The 18,006-nt window shown below is 45.7% G+C and overlaps 1 protein-coding gene, 1 long non-coding RNA gene and 1 pseudogene across 2 annotated transcripts; 2 read left to right on the top strand and 1 right to left on the bottom strand.

The window, feature by feature from the left end:
- Positions 1-1,263: 1,263 nt before the first annotated feature.
- LOC141042066 (uncharacterized) lies at positions 1,264-3,114 on the bottom strand. The gene is made up of 4 exons (XR_012203877.1): positions 2,963-3,114; positions 2,644-2,834; positions 2,271-2,542; positions 1,264-2,185 (listed from the first exon to the last, which is right to left on the bottom strand). It is a non-coding gene; the product is annotated as an uncharacterized lncRNA (long non-coding RNA).
- A 3,450-nt stretch (positions 3,115-6,564) lies between these two features.
- LOC109750223 (wall-associated receptor kinase 5-like) lies at positions 6,565-9,315 on the top strand (annotated as a pseudogene).
- Positions 9,316-16,420: 7,105 nt separating this feature from the next.
- On the top strand, positions 16,421-17,089 carry LOC109750225 (auxin-responsive protein SAUR50). Its single transcript, XM_020309179.3, has one exon. The coding sequence runs from the start codon at positions 16,432-16,434 to the stop codon at positions 16,828-16,830; it is 399 nt and encodes a 132-aa protein (XP_020164768.1). The 5' UTR covers positions 16,421-16,431; the 3' UTR covers positions 16,831-17,089.
- The last annotated feature ends 917 nt before the right edge of the window (positions 17,090-18,006 follow it).

Here is an 18,006-nt window from a genome sequence, read left to right as displayed (position 1 = left end):
TAATCCATCGAACGCGTGTAGGAGGATTTGGCGCGGCGTGAGCGTGAATTGCAGGTGCACCCTGCTCAAACAAAGTGTCCAGTATATTAGACTGAAATTACGATGTGTGTGGGTGTTAGTTGACCAGTTCCCCGTTTGTTCGTTTGTTTCTTCGAGGGAACCAATTCCCGTTTGTTAAAAGAAAGAGTCACAGATGTTTCTTTGCTGGGGGAATGGAATATAGTAATTTACAAAAAAAAATTACCGCGAGCCTGCTCCGTTTAATCTCACGAGGGAAATAACGAAGTCTACCATGTGGGCTGTGGCCATGTTGCTGTGCTTAGTTTGACTATTTCCCGATGGATCGGCAGTTAACGTCCAGAGCTCTCCGTGTGTATATAGAAACTCGAGGTGTTGGCCTCCCTCTGTCTTCAGAACACAACTACGGAAGCAAGCTCCAAACTCGTATTGGTGCTCTCGCCTCTCTGCCTGAAGATCATGAAGCAAAACTAAATGCCTCGAGATATGTTGGAGGTGAATTTACATATCAATATGTTTCTACAGATTATCTTTTACAAGCTTTCAGTTCTTGTTTATCTTTGGATTGGTTGTTGAAAGCCAAGTTCGATTGGTTGAATCTGTTCTTGCTTTGATAGCACATCCTAGTTTGTGCAGACTTATAGAGCAAAATATTTCCTTTCTTTCACCTCTGGATATTAGTTCTATTTAGGGATATTCGATTCTGAGCCCAGGCTTAGCTGCTCCCAAAATCTCAGCCGCCAACTCGCATTTGGATCAGCGCCCGCGATGTATTCGTAGCTGTATTCCAGTAGGTATTTCGTCTGAAATTTTGGTGGGCATGGGCGCATTCATTGTGACAGAGGCATCGTCCAGCGGGCGGATCAGGCTATCGGCGCACGGCCCACCATTCTTCCCGAGCCATCCCGAGCCGTCCCCTTGAACGAACCTCCATCCGCACCAACTCAGCAGACCTTTCTGATGAAAAACTGGCTCTCGCCGATGCTATGATTCATACCTCCTCCGTAGCCACTGCAGATTCAACCTGCGCCGCCGTCGTGCTCCATGCGTCTGCTGTAGACCTCGTACTGAAGCTGCCCGAGACCTGCAAATGTTGTGTTAAACACAGTCTTCATCCTGACAAAGCAATGGAACAACGAAAACGAAACACAGCTGAATCTCATCACTGGCACCCACGACATGCTTCATCAAGCCCGTCTCGCACAAAATATTTTCTGGGACGCACACCAACAATGCAACAACTTCGAAAATGTAGATACGACACCCAACATTTTTTCTATCATAATTCTGAAGTTCTGCTGAGTTGTTGACTTACAGTACAGCACTATGCAATACAACAACACTAAAATTAATAAGCACCGAAGGAACAAGTCTGGAGCATGGCTCACAACACACACCAGAAAATCCTCAAATCGCACATTACACACGAAATTTTAAATCTTCTGGACTACATCTGTGCACCAACCAGTGGGCGTGTGCACGTGTTCCTGCGTCACTCTTCCATTCAATAGTTCTTGCACTTTCCGGGCTTGCGGGGCTGTTTAGGTGCATCTCCACGACCAGGACATGTCAGTCCGATTGTGGCCTTCGCGGGGCAGATGCTGCAAAACCTGGTACACTTGCTCAGACCCTCGTGTGGTGATTTCTCCCCGGCTGTTCGACGGCCTCCCTACAGTGCTAGTCCTTGAAGCGCATTCATGCTGACGGACGCCCCGACACTACCTTCCTGGGCCTCCAAACTAGGGCTACCTTTGGACGGGGCTCCAAAACATAGCATGAGTGCACACTTTGCTTGCATGCTGCTCTATTGCTAGATTTGTTCTCCTCACGACACCTCCCTGCCACCACCAACACACATCAGTTTTACTGACAATGAAAAATTGAAAATTAATCAGCAACGGTGAACAACGAACAGACACATCAGTTTTTCTGACAATTAGTCATCTACTCTTCGTAGCTTTCCTCCCTCTCACGTTCAATCTGGAGCCTCATATACTGCCTCACAAAAAAGTGCATCGGGCTAGCAGGTGGCATATAACCCTTCAACATGTGGTTTGCACTTTCACTTCGTGTACAGAGGGCACAGGCTCTCCTTCGCATTCTTCTGTATGTACCGCACGAACTGCTATTCTTCGCTTCCGGCTTCCCCTGCAACACACACATTCAGCTGCCAAAGAAGGCTCCAGTCAGTACAAGCCTTCGACTCAGCAATCAGAAGAAATTTAACAAGACAACAACAGTGCAATACTCACCGAGCAGCCACAAATAATTTCCTGCATCAACTTCATCCTCTCAGCGTTCGATCTGCTTTTGCCATACCTAATCCCAAAGCCAATCTCCCAACAATACAAGTTGTAAAAGTCGTATGCCTCACCAAGTGAATCAAAACTCAATCCTCGGTGCGCAGGGTGCCCTGTCAGGTGGTGCAATACTGAGCCTCAACCTCGAATTATGTAAGGAGTCGCTTCAGATTTTCTATTTTTCAGTGCATATACCACCATCACCCACAACCACGCACATATGTCTGCATCCACTAATTACTGATTTAGCACAAAACAGCAGCCCAGTTCATGGCCCAAAGGCAATGTGCAGTTTTAACCAAACAACTGATCAATATATTACTACCTTTTAGTCAGCCGCGTGCTTCAGGATTCTTCATGTTAGTCGACTGTGCCGACCTGATTGTAGATACATTATTTCTTCATCGCCCCTCTCCTCCAACCCTCGCCGGGCTCCCGGCACCCTCAGCTTGCCCGCACCCGGACCCGACATTCAAATCAGCCACCGTAGCAGCTGATTAGTCGCTCAAGGGAAACCTGCAAGGTCGCAACCGCTGTCAATCGCCCGGGATGTCAGAGGTGCTCCACCGGCCTGGTCTACGAACACTGAAGCGCCCCTGGAACCAATCTATGGAAAAAGGAGCATGGATAAGCGAGGAACTCACCGGTCGACGGGATCCAACAGGAACTCTAGCCGCTCCTCTGCCGTTGCCGCACAAGCCGCCGCCGAGAGCAGGGGAACGAGGGTTCGCAAGTCTTCCTGACCCACTAGAACTGTCCACAGAATTTTCTATTCCCAGACCCGCGGTACATTTACGACTAAAAACGGCTCAGGTTTCCCGCTGACGTACTGGACTAACAATCCGGGCCAGGGCACAACACACCATCGGCCTCCTGGTACACGGACCAGGAACGGAACAGGGCTGACGGGTGTCCACCGCTACTACCAGGGCCCGCCAGCGCGCACTGTTCCCGCACGTATACACGCAGTATCCTAATTTTCCTGCGCTCAGACTCTGACACGGCAAACCTATTTTCTAGGATCCCAACGCAGCAGCGAACGCTAGCGGTTTCGGGAGCATATGAGCTCGAGCACCGAATCGCTGCTTCCTATTTAGGGATATTCGATTCTGAGCCCAGGCTTAGCTGCTCCCGAAATCTCAGCCGCCAACTCGCATTTGGATCAGCGCCCGTGATGTATTCGTAGCTGTATTCCAGTAGGTATTTCGTCTAAAGTTTTGGTGGGCCTGGGCGCATTCATTGTGACGGAGGCATCGTCCAGCGGGCGGATCAGGCTTTCGGCGCACGGCCCACCATTCTTCCCGAGCCATCCCGAGCCGTCCCCTCGAACGAACCTCCATCCGCACCAACTCAGCGGACCTTCCTGATGAAAAACTGGCTCTCGCCGATGCTATGATTCATACCTCCTCCGCAGCCACTGCAGATTCAACCTGCGCCGCCGTCGTGCTCCGTGCGTCAGCTGTAGACCCCGTACTGAAGCTGCCCGAGACCTGCAAATGTTGTGTTACAAACACAGTCTTCATCCTGACAAAGCAATGGAACAACGAAAACGAAACGCAGTTGAATCTCATCACTGGCACCCACGACATGCTTCATCAAGCCCGTCTCGCACAAAATATTTTCTGGGACGCACACCAACAATGCAACAGCCTCGAAAATGTAGATAGGACGCCCAACATTTTTCTATCATAATTCTGAAGTTGTGCTGAGTTGCTGACTTACAGTACAGCACTATGCAATACAACAACACTAAAATTAATAAGCACCCGAGGAACAAGCCTGGAGCATGGCTCACAGCACACACCAGAAAATCCTCGAATCGCACATTACACACGAAATTTTAAATCTTCTCGACTACATCTGTGCACCAACCAGTGGGCGTGTGCACGTGTTCCTGCGTCGCCCTTCCATTCAATAGTTCTTGCACTTTCCGGGCTTGCGGGGCTGTTTAGGTGCATCTCCACGATCAGGACATGTAAGTCCGATTGTGGCCTTCACGGGGGCAGATGCTGCAAAACCTGGTACACTTGCTCAGAGCCTCGTGTGGTGATTTCTCCCCGGCTGTTCGACGGCCTCCCTACACCCCTCTGCTACTCCAGTGGTGCTAGTCCTTGAAGCGCATTCATGCTGACGGACGCCCCGACACTACCTTCCTGGGCCTCCAAACTAGGGCTACCTTTGGACGGGGCTCCAAAACATAGCATGAGTGCACACTTTGCTTGCATGCTGCTCTATTGCTAGATTTGTTCTCCTCACGACACCTCCCTGCCACCACCAACACACATCAGTTTTACTGACAATGAAAAATTGAAAATTAATCAGCAACGGTGAACAACGAACAGACACATCAGTTTTTCTGACAATTAGTCCTCTACTCTTCGTAGCTTTCCTCCCTCTCACGTTCAATCTGGAGCCTCATATACTGCCTCACAAAAAAGTGCATCGGGATAGCAGGTGGCATATAACCCTTCAACATGTGGTTTGCACTTTCACTTCGTGTACAGAGGGCTCAGGCTCTCCTTCGCATTCTTCTGTATGTACCGCACGAACTGCTATTCTCCGCTTCCGGCTTCCCCTGCAACACACACATTCAGCTGCCAAAGAAGGCTCTAGTCAGTACAAGCCTTCGACTCAGCAATCAGAAGAAATTTAACAAGACAACAACAGTGCCACAAATAATTTCCTGCATCAACTTCATGCTCTCAGCGTTCGATCTGCTTTTGCCATACCTAATCCCAAAGCCAATCTCCCAAGAATACAAGTTGTAAAAGTCGTATGCCTCACCAAGTGAATCAAAACTCAATCCTCGATGCGCAGGGTGCCCTGTCAGGTGGTGCAATACTGAGCCTCAACCTCGAATTATGTAAGGAGTCGCTTCAGATTTTCTATTTTTCAGTGCATATACCACCATCACCCACAACCACGCACATATGTCTGCATCCACTAATTATTGATTTAGCACAAAACAGCAGTCCAGTTCATGGCCCAAAGGCAATGTGGAGTTTTAACCAAACAACTGATCAATATATTACTACCTTTTAGTCAGCCGCGTGCTTCAGGATTCTTCCTGTTAGTCGACTGTGCCGACCTGATTGTAGATACATTATTTCTTCATCGCCCCTCTCCTCCAACCCTCGCCGGGCTCCCGGCACCCTCAGCTTGCCCGCACCCGGACCCGACATTCAAATCAGCCACCGTAGCAGCTGATTAGTCGCTCAAGGGAAACCTGCAAGGTCGCAAACGCTGTCAATCGCCCGGGATGTCAGAGGTGCTCCACCGGCCTGGTCTACGAACACTGAAGCGCCCCTGGAACCAATCTACGGAAAAAGGAGCATGGATAAGCGAGGAACTCACCGGTCGACGGGATCCAACAGGAACTCTAGCCGCTCCTCTGCCGTTGCCGCACAAGCCGCCGCCGAGAGCAGGGGAACGAGGGTTCGCAAGTCTTCCTGACCCACTAGAACTGTCCACAGAATTTTCAATTCCCAGACCCGCGGTACATTTACGACTAAAAACGGCCCAGGTTTCCCGCTGACGTACTGGACTAACAATCCGGGCCAGGGCACAACACACCATCGGCCTCCTGGTACACGGACCAGGAACGGAACAGGGCTGACGGGTGTCCACCGCTACTACCAGGGCCCGCCAGCGCGCACTGTTCCCGCACGTATACGCGCAGTATCCTAATTTTCCTGCACTCAGACTCTGACACGGCAAACCTATTTTCTAGGATCCCAACGCAGCAGCGGACGCTAGCGATTTCGGGAGCATATGAGCTCGAGCACCGAATCGCTGCTTATTTTTTATATGCCTATATTCATGTAGAGTAATCCCCAAATTTAACCAACCACATGGCCTCCATTTTTCATACTCACTTCATTTCCTTATACAAGGCCACAAATTCAGATTACAGGTATCAAGTAAAATTTAGTGACTGTTTTGCAAGCTAACTTTTCTTTTCGTTATCCGGGATCATTAATACGCCGCTTGCATGCAAGGAAAGAATGAGAAGGAAATAGCCGAGTGTCATTGTGGCTACATGCATGCAAGTACTAAACATGTTGGTAGTACGAGAAAACATCATTTATTTTTGTCTTGGTTACTGATTGTGGCCTTGTATAGATGCAAAATGTATTTTTCATAATGACCTTGTATAAGGGAATGGATGAAGTACAACAAATTTTCTTTTCATTTTTTAAAGGATTAGTTGACGGTGTCATATTTATTTGTTCTCCAGCCGAAGAGTATGCAAGTGTTCTTGAAGCTTTGCCTCGGTCTCGTATTGCTTGTAGCACAGTATGCACCTGGAATTGCGGTTCCTAGTTCAGATTGCCCAAGGCAGTGTGGTACTGTTGAGATACCGTATCCGTTCGGTATCGGTGCGAACTGCTCACTCTCAGTAGGCTTCAACATCAGTTGCAAGGTCCAAGATGGCGTCTCCAGACCATTTAAAGGTGACTTTGAGGTTCTGGACATTTCCTTGACTCATGGCACGCTGCGGGTGCTCAATTACATCACGGCCTACTGTTACAATGCCTCCACAACGAGCATGAAGTTTTTCGGCCGTTACGACGGCTATGTAGGTCGACCTTCCTCCCTCTACCGGCTCTCTGACGTTCAGAACAAGTTCACCGTCATCGGGTGCAACGCCCTTGCATTTATATCCGACTACAATGGCACTGGCTATCAGGGCTTGGGCGTCGCAACGTGCCGCAACTTGTCAGACTTAGCAGACGGATCCTGCTCTGGCATGGGCTGCTCCCAAACTGCGATCCCAAAGAGGATGTACTACTACGACACAACCTTCTTGAAAGGGGTCAACACAAGTGAAATATGGGAGTTCAACCCTTGCAGCTATGCGGTACTGATGGAGGCAGCGACATTCAGGTTCAATACTACGTACATAAATACCAACAAGTTCAATGACACATACAATGGGCGAGTGCCTATGATTCTTGATTGGGCTGTGAGAGATGTGAAGTCATGTGATGTTGCAAAACAGAATAACATGGGCACTTACGCATGCCTTAGTAGCAACAGCGACTGTGTGGATTCCACCAATGATCAAGGGTACACGTGCAATTGCACCAATGGTTATGAAGGCAACCCTTATCTTCAAGACGGATGCAAAGGTATGGATTAACATCGAGTGTCAGTGTATATATGCAATAATAACCATCAAACTGCACCTTGGATGTAGGGGTCCCTTTACATTGCTTACAACTATAATATTATGTTTCTTACTTACAACTATAATATTTTGTTTTGCTAATTATTTGCAGATGTTAATGAATGCAGTCACGGCCCATGCCCTTCAGACTGCTATTGTCACAATATCGTTGGAGAATACCGGTGTTCTTGTCGACTTGGAAAAAAATATGTCAAAGAAAGCAATACATGCAACCCTAATACCGGCTTAATAATAGGTAACACCCAAATAAATGTGATCATCTAGCTAGATCATTAACTTTATGACACTTTTGATAACCATGCATCTAATCTTAGCTAATGTACACCAACTATGTTTTATAGTGTCCCTCTCCCTAGTCTAAAAAATAATTGTCTCATCTAATGACGTCATCAGGAGTTATAATGGGATTATTTGGTGTAATGGTTATCATCATGATCATTGTCTTCTGGGGACAGAGGATAATTCAAACGGAAAAACTTAACAAAGTTAAGCAGGAGTATTTTCGCCAGCATGGAGGCTTGATTTTGTTTGATAGGATGAAATGAGAGCAAGGTCTTGCTTTTACTATATTTTCAGAAGCTCAACTCATACGTGCCACCGACAACTTCAATAGTAGCAGAATACTTGGAAAAGGAGGCCATGGGACGGTCTATAAAGGGATAATAAACAACATGCCAGTGGCAATTAAAAGATGTGCAGTGGTTGATGAAAGGCAAAAGAGGGAATTCGGCCAAGAGATGCTCATTTTATCTCAAATCAATCACAAGCATGTTGTCAAGCTCTTGGGTTGTTGTCTTGAGGTGGAAGTTCCGATTCTAGTATATGAATTTGTCCTAAACGATACACTGTTCGAGCTTATCCATGGCAAGAACCAAGCATTGCAAATATCCTTTAGTACTCTCTTAAGGATTGCTCATGAAGCAGCTGAAGGACTTAGCTTCCTCCATTCATTTGCATCTCCCCCAATAATTCATGGTGATGTGAAAACTTCCAACATCTTGCTTGATGATAACTATATGGCCAAAGTGTCAGACTTTGGAGCCTCCATACTAGCCCCATCTGACAAAGAGCAGTTTATCACAATGGTTAAAGGTACTTGTGGTTACCTTGATCCCGAATACATGCAAACATGCCAGTTAACGGACAAAAGTGATGTGTACAGCTTTGGAGTTATCCTTTTAGAAATTCTCACGGGTCAGTTGCCACTAAAGCTCGAGGGGTCTGAGAAGCAAAGAAGCTTAGCATTGATTTTCTTGTCTGCTATGAAGGAGAATAACCTAAATGATGTGCTGGTTAGCCACGTTAAAGTCCAAGAAAGCAAGGAGTTGCTGGCAGGACTTGCAGACCTAGCTAAGAAATGCCTAGATATGTGTGGTGACAACAGACCATCTATGAAAGAGGTCGCTGATGAGCTCAACAGATTGAGGAAACTTTCACTGCATCCTTGGGTACGGCTCGATGTTGAGCCGGAAGCAGAAAACCTTCTTGGACGAGAATCTACTAGAGGGTATGACATAGAATTAAGTGGGTATCCTGTGGGTGAAAGTGAGAACCAACCCATAAATCCAAGAAGTTCCTATTATGCAAGGTGAGTTAACACATGCATAATGATCTATTAAAACTACTACATGCACATATTTATGTTCCTTCTTATGTAATACTTATGTTTCTTCTGAACCTTGTTACCATGTCTATTGTATTCCGAGGTTAGCGTTGCTTCTATTTGATCTGATTGTGTGTGAGTTTTATAATAGACAATCAATCTCTTACAAGTTGTAAATTATGAATTATTTTTTAAATCCTTCGACATGTGATGTGTGCTCAACAAAAAAATGTTCATTGGACAGTAATAGTCATGTTTTTTCAATACCATATGTTAGTTTAGTTTTATTAAAAGAGTTTTATTGACTCAAATGCCTCTCAAGGTGATACAACCATAAAAAGTCCTTACCCAGCATGCGCACAACAAAAATGCACATAATCCATGAAGATCCAAACACACGAAAAGGAAACTATTATATTTTGACAAAGTGAAAACAACCTAAGATACTACTGAGCTGATCCATACACTAAACCGCCGTCCATGTGGGGCAAACACTTCTTTGGCAGTTGGCTCCACTTGGATACATGCTAATATAAAGAAACATATCCGTGCTCCGGACTCTTAAGTAAGCATCATTTACAGAGCCAATGTGTACCTACTAGTCCATGGTAGGCTAGTATTCCCTCCACTGGATGCGCCTCTTTATATTTGACATTCTTCCCTTTTATCTTCTTCTCCTTCTTTGACTAGGTGGGTGGTACATGTGCAATTAGGTGAGGATTCGACCGATCGAGCTAGTTGAACCGGATGATATAGCCAGATAGCCAATGTGAACTTTGGTTCTTATCCACAACCTGTTAATGGAGAAAGGAAAAGAACAAGAATAAAATAGGTACTAATGGCATGATAATGAGTGTCTCAATGAACCTAGCAGCAATTTTTGCTAAGTTAATCTAGAAAGTGGCAATTATGAGAAACTAGTGTTGAGAATGGCAATTATGCTAACCTAGATGTTGAGAATGGCAAGTATCCAATTTTCTCAGAGCATGGCAAAATTTTTATAGAAAGAATGCGGGAAGGATGATGTTTGAGCAAGGCGGTTGGTCTGGACATTGAATCATGTGATTAGACGGCTAAGATGGTATGGATCTGTCACTACTCATACTTTTAAAGGGGTAGTAGATTTGTCGACCATGGCAAGTGGTCCAGAGTTTTCTTGACTTGACTTTGACGATTTGCTACACAGACATAGTGTACGATTTAAATTTTTCTTGACTTTGACAATTTGCTACATAACTATGTTGGAAGTCATTTCTTTTTTAGCTGATGACGGAAGTGATCTTGGTAACATATTCACAATGATTCATTTGCCTAATTTTGGATAGGACGGAATAAAGGAAGAAGCGGACAATCTATCAGCTCCAAATTTCAAATAAACCTTTTTAGGAGAAATTTGGATCAACAAGGGAGAATAATAAAAAATGTCCCAACCTTCTGGCCCTTCATCCATCATCATAGAATTGCATAAACGCCCTTCGAGTCCTGCATGCACCCAAAACCCGATTGTCCTTTGCATGCGTTCATCGACTGACCTCTTAACATCCTTTGTATGTCTTCATCATCTTTCCTCTCTAAAACAGAAGATGATTCCCCGCCTGGACCTCTCGAGCTTTCTCGCCAATGTCTCTTGGCTTGTGATATAGTCGCTAGGACTGGCCTGGTTGTGTAGGTCAAAGCACTGTACTGAAGGGCCTCCGCAGTTTGCTCCGCATCAGCAAGGATTGGTGACCAAAACAGAGCGTCACCCGGGGACTCTTGACCAGATGTGTAGAAATGAATTGATGACCGGAATAGAGGAGCCCATTGCTTAAAGAGGGATCAACCGCGTTGGTTACCCGTGCATGATGAGGTAGGAGTAAATCCATCAGTTTCTTTCTATGACATGAATGCATTTGTTTCTAAGTAGTGGAATTTGTTTGACAAAGGAGAAGGTGAAGAGATAGAGATAGAGATAGAGATAGATAGATAGATAGATAGATAGAGAGAGAGAGAGGCTAATGTGGATAAGACATGACACCTTGATGGGGGATCTTCGGGGGAGGAGGAGCACCAACATCGTCCGTGGAGAAGACATGAATTAGAGGGGACCGTTGTAATGCAGAAGAAGAAAGGAATCTATGTGTGTTTGGGCGGAATGGTGGAGTAGAGGGAAGAAGCGGGGCAACCAAGAAACCTTTGCGGGGAATACAAAACATCAGCAACGTTGGGGGTAAATAAAAATAGAGAATACTGTGGGGAAAAGGGAGGAAGAAACTGAACGTTAGCCGACAACGTGAACATAGAAAAATCATGCAACACGAGTCTTTTATTTATATACATTGGGTAGAATCACAGTCAAGTTCTTTTAGTAAATATTTGACTTTTATTCATTTATTGAATATAGTACGTTTGACCTGCTATACTTGAAAAAGGAACTATAAAGCGGCTTGTGAAGGCCTACATATTACACCAAGGTTCTTCAAAATTACTTACTTTGTTCATTGTTTGCGTCACCTATGTTCCGTCACGATTTCAGTGAATATTACATGAGACTACATGTGCAAATTGGACTAACGTTAAAGATTTTAGGAAACCGCATGAGTTACCCAAACAATAGCTGAGAACCTAAGATTCAATTAACACATTGTGTTATCCCTCTTGCGAAGCAAATTGTTGAGCCATTACTTCAATACCGTATCAGAGGAAAAGACCGAGACCATGAAATAATGAAAAGTGAACTTTCTAAACACAGCACAACTGACACCATCATCACAGTTACCACTACCAAGATAGTTTCGAGCACTTGGGAACACTAGAACATATCGGGAGATGATGATCCGCGAGACCAAACATCAGACTCATTTTTATCCAATTGACAACTATACCACGAAAAAGATAAAGCGAGTGGGTTTTATTCCATGCGACTTCTCCTCAACATTAAGACATTGTCATTGAGAAAACATATATCTAAAAGCAAATGAATTAAACTTTACTTGGACGTGGTTTCCCTTGCTTTCCGGTGTCAAATAGGCCTCCGAAGATGAAGGATGAGGCAAAACTGATACATGGTACACACTCGACTCCGCTGGCATCAGTTGGCAACATCGTATGGCATGCCCAAATATTTTTCCGATAAAGATTGATCATGGACGTCGATAATATGTTTCATTTCATTTATGACCGATTGATGGCAGCCCTTACTAAAGGATTTCAAAGATTTTGACAAATTTATTCTATCTACCAAAGCCTGGCAATAACAACCCAATAAAAAGAAAACTCTATTTCTCAATCACCACATGCCTTGGAAAACAACAAGCTGTCGTTTGCAAAAAGCATGTGGCTAACCAGCAACGCCGATTGAGCTACTCTAATACAACTAAGGTGTGATGGCTGACCTTTACCTTTTAACAGGCACGAAATGCCCCTGCTGCCAATAAGAATAAGTATGAAGAAATAGAGTACCCTTGATGGATTCCTTGGGAGGGTTTGAATTCCTCAAGTTTAATATCATTAAATAAAACTAATAATTTAAGGAACTCACTAAGCCGATAACCATGGAGATCCAAGCTGGTGCAAACCCTAACATAGTCATGATCACTTGTAAATAATCCACTCAACTCCAGCACAAAATATATATATATTTGGCTTTGTTCCTTTTCATGAATTAAGACATTCATATGCTGAGATGATGTTATCAGTGATATGACAACCTCAAACAAAAGCTGATTGTACACAATCTTATATAATGTTGCAGAGACTCATAGGTCAGAATTGATAGAATTATGTGGGATTTGTTACCTTGTAGGTCATAATAAGAATAGTTTCATTAACGGCCACACAAGTTCGAGAGTCCGTCACACGCGTCTCTGCCTCTCTCTCCCTCCCAAAGGCGACTGGAGGGGCGACCAGGGTTCCGGCTTTGGATCCGGCGACTCCACTCCCCCACGGGCCTCACGCTCGTTGGGTGGTGGTCGGAGTCGCGACGACAGTCAATAATGGCGCTTCAGATCTTTCCCTGCTACAGTCCTTGGAGCATTGGGTGGGAGATATGGGCGAGCTACGGTCTGCTCGCGGGTCATGCGTGGATGGAGAGATCTGGGTGGTAGAGCTAGGTCGGCGAGACGACGACGACGACCTAGCTCTTGTCCTTTGTCCTCCGGGTCCGCCTACGTCATGGCGGTGTATCCTCCAGCACAACTCGAGGGACAAGGAGGATGCTTTGGGATGATCCGGCCAGTGGTGGCTCCCTCTTCGTATGGTGGCGGCGCCGGTGACCCTTGGGACATGGTGACCTAGTACAAGGGCTTGTGGAATATGGCGAGCTGATCTGATCCCCTCATTCGACGGCATCGAGCGGAGTTGGCGGATCTGCAATCTGACGAGAACGGGGATGTTCCCTTGCCGACGAGCCATAAAGATTCGGCCTTGTCGTTCTACAACAGGCTCCTCAATCATTCACAAAGCTGCTTCAGCTATGGTGCTTCGGGAGATCCGGTTTGTGGGGCTGCTCGTCTGTCCTATCTCCAGCGGTGCTTCAGCGACAACCGTGGTCGGCAATGAGCGTAGATGATGATGTGTACAAGGGTCTCATAGGACTGAGTTTGAACTTTATTTCTTTCGAGGTTCTTTGTGCAACTGTCCGGGAATCATGTATTTCTAGGTCCTTTGGGTAAATGTTGTGTGTATGTGCTATGGATGCTTTTTGCAATGAACACAAAGTTACTCCTAAAAAACACTTTATTCTCCATGTAGGATAGAAAGAGCTTTCGCTACAACCTCCACACCACAAGTCCCCAATGCCATCGTAAAAAGTGAGCCGAGTAGTCGTTACGCCCGAGGGCTTTATTTGGAAACATCTGAAAAGGGCCACTTTGACTTCCTCCCTGCCGTAAGGCTCAAGAACCGCCCTCAGATTCAAAAAGGGTTTTATAAAAGTACATAACCAACATCTACATCTCACGGAGATCCTCGATGGTGAAGCCATCATCCCTAGCCAAAAAAATTATTTTCCCTCCTTCGCATGCTCGCTTTTTGGTGGCTTATTGTGTGTTTTTGTCCCTTGATGCGAGCCCCTAAATCCGAGACCTTTGGCGCCATAAAACTTATTCCATGGGATGAAGCTCAACTAGTATGTCATTCATTTTTGTATCTTCCCATGATGGGAATTGCCGATCGACTTGTTGGCTTTCTCACCACCAGGTTGCTACAAAGTGATTGCACCTTTCTCGGCCGTTCTATCTTCATCGCCTGGTGCACAACAATGTCATCCCATGTAACTCGACGAAAGCTATAATTTCTTGTTGTGAATCATAACGAGTGCTCGCCCACACGTCTCATGTACATGGGCCGGACCAAGATACCATTTTTTTTCTTCCAAATCCGCTCCTCTGATTCCTTTAGTACACGACTGCTATATTTTAAATACACGATGAACCTTTTTCCAAAATATGATGAACACTTTTGTAATATGGGATAAATATTTTTTAATAGGTGATGAATATTTTTTAATACTTCATGAACAATTTTTATACGAGATAAATTTTTATTGCACTATAAACAATTTAATATGACCATTTTAAGTTTATGATGAACCTTTATTAAGAATACGACAACCAATTTTTTCATACACTATGAAGATTTTTTTAATACGCGATGAACATTTTTAATGCATAATTACCCTTCTGTACAAACATGATGAACATTTTTTTAATTTCTGATGTTTTTTAATACGCTATGATGTTTTTCAATACATGCTGACCCTTTGTGAAGAAGGCAATGGACAATATTTTTCATAGATGAAGAACATTTTTTACTTACATGTACATTTATAAAAATACCACTTTTGAATTAAAAATTTGTGGACAAATTTCTAGTTGGATGAACATTTAAAAAAATACGGAACACCTCTTTTTAGTTACACGAACACTGATTTGCAACATGTGCACTTTTTTTTGCTTCTACTTTTGAAGAAAGGATGCGGAAAACCAGTGAAATAATATATTTTACAGAATATATATATGATAAGAAGTATTTAAAATAAAAATAGAAAATGGTGGTACTCCAGTAGATTATACCAAAAAAATAATATCTATGTTCAAGCAGAAACGTGCTCAGCTCAAAAGAAAAAGGAAGAAGAAACACGTACCGCCTAATTGATACAGCAGGATTCTTACTCGGCCGGCCCACGTAGAAAAAGGTAATGAGCGATGTGACCGCATTACTCGCAACAAGCAAGGAATAGACCACGCACCCGTCGTCCAATTCTTCCCATGCCGCCGCCGCCGACGATGCATGCAGTTCCTTGACCTCGAAAGCAGAATGTGAAGCTGGCAGCGTACCGCTCGGCCGCCGGCCGGTGGCTCCGGAGAGCGAGGAGCAGTCCCAGCAGAGCTTCCTTTCACCGCAATGAATGCCGCCGCCGCCGCCGCCGTCACCCCGTCCAATGAGGCCGCGAGCCCCCATCCCTGTCCTCGCGCCCTAGCTTATCTCCTCCCCGACCTCAAGGCGATGTGTGCAAGAATCTAACTCCTTCCACAACTTCGAGACGCAGTTAGTTGCTCGGCCGCTCGATCCTCCTCCCATTATTGGAGAGAGAACGCGCCGCTCCAGAATCTTGGTGACGTCGATCGACCATTTTGGTTGAAGGAGATGGGAGGAGGAGAAAAGGACTACGTAGTAGTACGTACACGGTGATGTACCAGTTCCATACGTTCAAGGACGTACGCGCTGCCAATACCTTTTGTACTGAAAACTGTTTTATATCCTGTCAAGGGCTGTGGCCTTTGCGTGTTCAACATGCGCCTGCCGATAAGTTCGTGTCAAGCTGTACGCAGTGGTTGCTCGAGACTGCAAGCCACTCATTTGACCAGAATATCGTGGCGGAATTCCTGCCTCGGTTGATCCATCCGTAGAAAGGTACGTAGGCCAGTGGTGATGGTGTACGACTGTACGCTAATGGCAGCACATGCACGACTTAATGCAGACACAGGTAATTTTCAACCATCGCGACGACGGCATCACCGTGGATGCAACTATTGCCCGCATAACGATAAGTGACATAAGGAATCCCCTTGGCCGTTGCGGCCTAGACCGTGCAAACGTATATACCAATGTACGATCGGTTTTCTTTCGTTCTCTTTTGCGTACGCACATCCAAACGTCACCTCAAGAGTCTAGTTTTCCAGCTTGCCACAAGCTAAACAAACATAGCACATGCCTCTGAGGCTACAACCATTAATGTCGACCAATCCACAAGGCACAGGCCCAGTTGCATGGCCGCGTATATATACAGAATATATGCAGCAGTGTCACCACACAGTGCCACACAGACACACGTACGCATGGTACGTTCGAGCGGCATGAAGGGAGGACGGCGGTCCAACAGGAGGCTCCTCAGGTCGTTCCTGGGCGCGTGCAGGAAGCTCAGCGCCGAGCTGCAGCTGCTCGGCCCGACGGCGAGCGCGTGGGTGCAACTCGAGGCCGGCGACGAGGCCATCCCGGTGGACGTGCCGAGGGGCCACACGGTGGTGTACGTCGGGGAGGAGCTGCGGCGGTACGTCGTCCGCGTGTCCTCCCTCGACCACCCGCTGTTCCGGGAGCTGCTCGACCGCGCGCGGGAGGAGTACGAGTTCGCCGCCGACGCCAAGCTGTGCCTGCCCTGCGACGAGGACATCTTCCTCGCCGTGCTCTGCCACGTCGACTCCAAGCACGACTACTGGAGGCTAGCACTCTGCAGCTGATCACAGTGATCCGATCCCCCGAACGCCGCGCGCGTCGTTGGCCCCTCTCCTGTGTAGGATCCAAAGTACAGTAGCCGTCTTAATTGCTGCGGGATAACGAGATTTGTGTTCATGGTCTCAGATGTATAGGTGTAGGCCCCATGTGTGCAGAAATTTAGTTCCGTTGTTCAATGCTCTGTATTCCATTCTCCAAGGATGAGTCGCATGCAAAATGGCGTGGTACAGAATGGCATCCATTCTTTCTACGTAACTTGCAATTTGTTTGGCCTCATAATTCGTTCGGTCCATGACTATCCAGGCTTTGCAATTGCGCACAGTGCAAAATTAGTGTTAATTTGAAAGCTAGTAGTGGTGAACTAATTGATAAGCTGACTCCATAGGGCATTTCTAACCGATCCCTTATAACCCAGGGGCGGAGCTAGCGTTGTGCATGTGGGTAGTTTTGTATATGAACCCAATAGAAATTGAAGGATGAACCCATTGGATCGGAATTGACAAGCTAGAAGCCTTTTAGTCCACAAATTTTTAACGTGAGTAGCCCAGCTAAGGCGCACAATTAAACTACTACTGCCTCGGTGCGTGCCTCAAATTCATATCACGTACTACAATCGTACGCACCAGGATGCACGTCCCGTTAATTGACTGTCGCTTCCCCAAGACCGCCGCCTTTCCTCTAGCCTTCTCTCTTTACCCTATTCGCCGTCACGGTGTCGACGTGTCACCTGATCTCCAGCGGCAACCAGACGGTTGCAACAGCAGGTGGGCATGCAATCCCAATTCAAAGAAATTAGATCCCATCATCACATTTTCTTTCTCTTATGCATGTTCGGTTCAGCCTAGTGCGATAATTAATGACCTTTGCCCTAATTTTTAATTTGTTTTTTCCTTAACTTTGATTGATCTAGGCTCATCAAATTCAGATAATGATGGAGTCATCAAGGCACATATTGGATATAGGCATGTTGCATCAGAATCTCGTTACTGCAAATAGTCTCCCGAAGCGCCATCTATACGGTGAAAAATTAATTTAGATGATATGCCTTACGACTCCGCTGATTGGAAGAGAATTTCAGATTATACAAGAAATCCTAAGAAGTAGGATGACATAAGGCGGACATATTTAATTGGAGACCTTACATGTCACCGCTTAAATTTCATTACTGCAGAAGGTCCATG

Source organism: Aegilops tauschii, chromosome 2, assembly GCF_002575655.3.
Source record: "Aegilops tauschii subsp. strangulata cultivar AL8/78 chromosome 2, Aet v6.0, whole genome shotgun sequence".
Lineage (NCBI taxonomy): Eukaryota > Viridiplantae > Streptophyta > Magnoliopsida > Poales > Poaceae > Aegilops > Aegilops tauschii.
Note: the sequence above shows the minus strand (reverse complement) of the source record. Positions and strands in the feature narration are given on the sequence as shown.

Bases quoted from the DNA above. Each gene is read 5' to 3' on its own strand.
- LOC109750225 (XM_020309179.3), top strand. From the start codon at position 16,432: ATGGTACGTTCGAGCGGCATGAAGGGAGGACGGCGGTCCAACAGGAGG.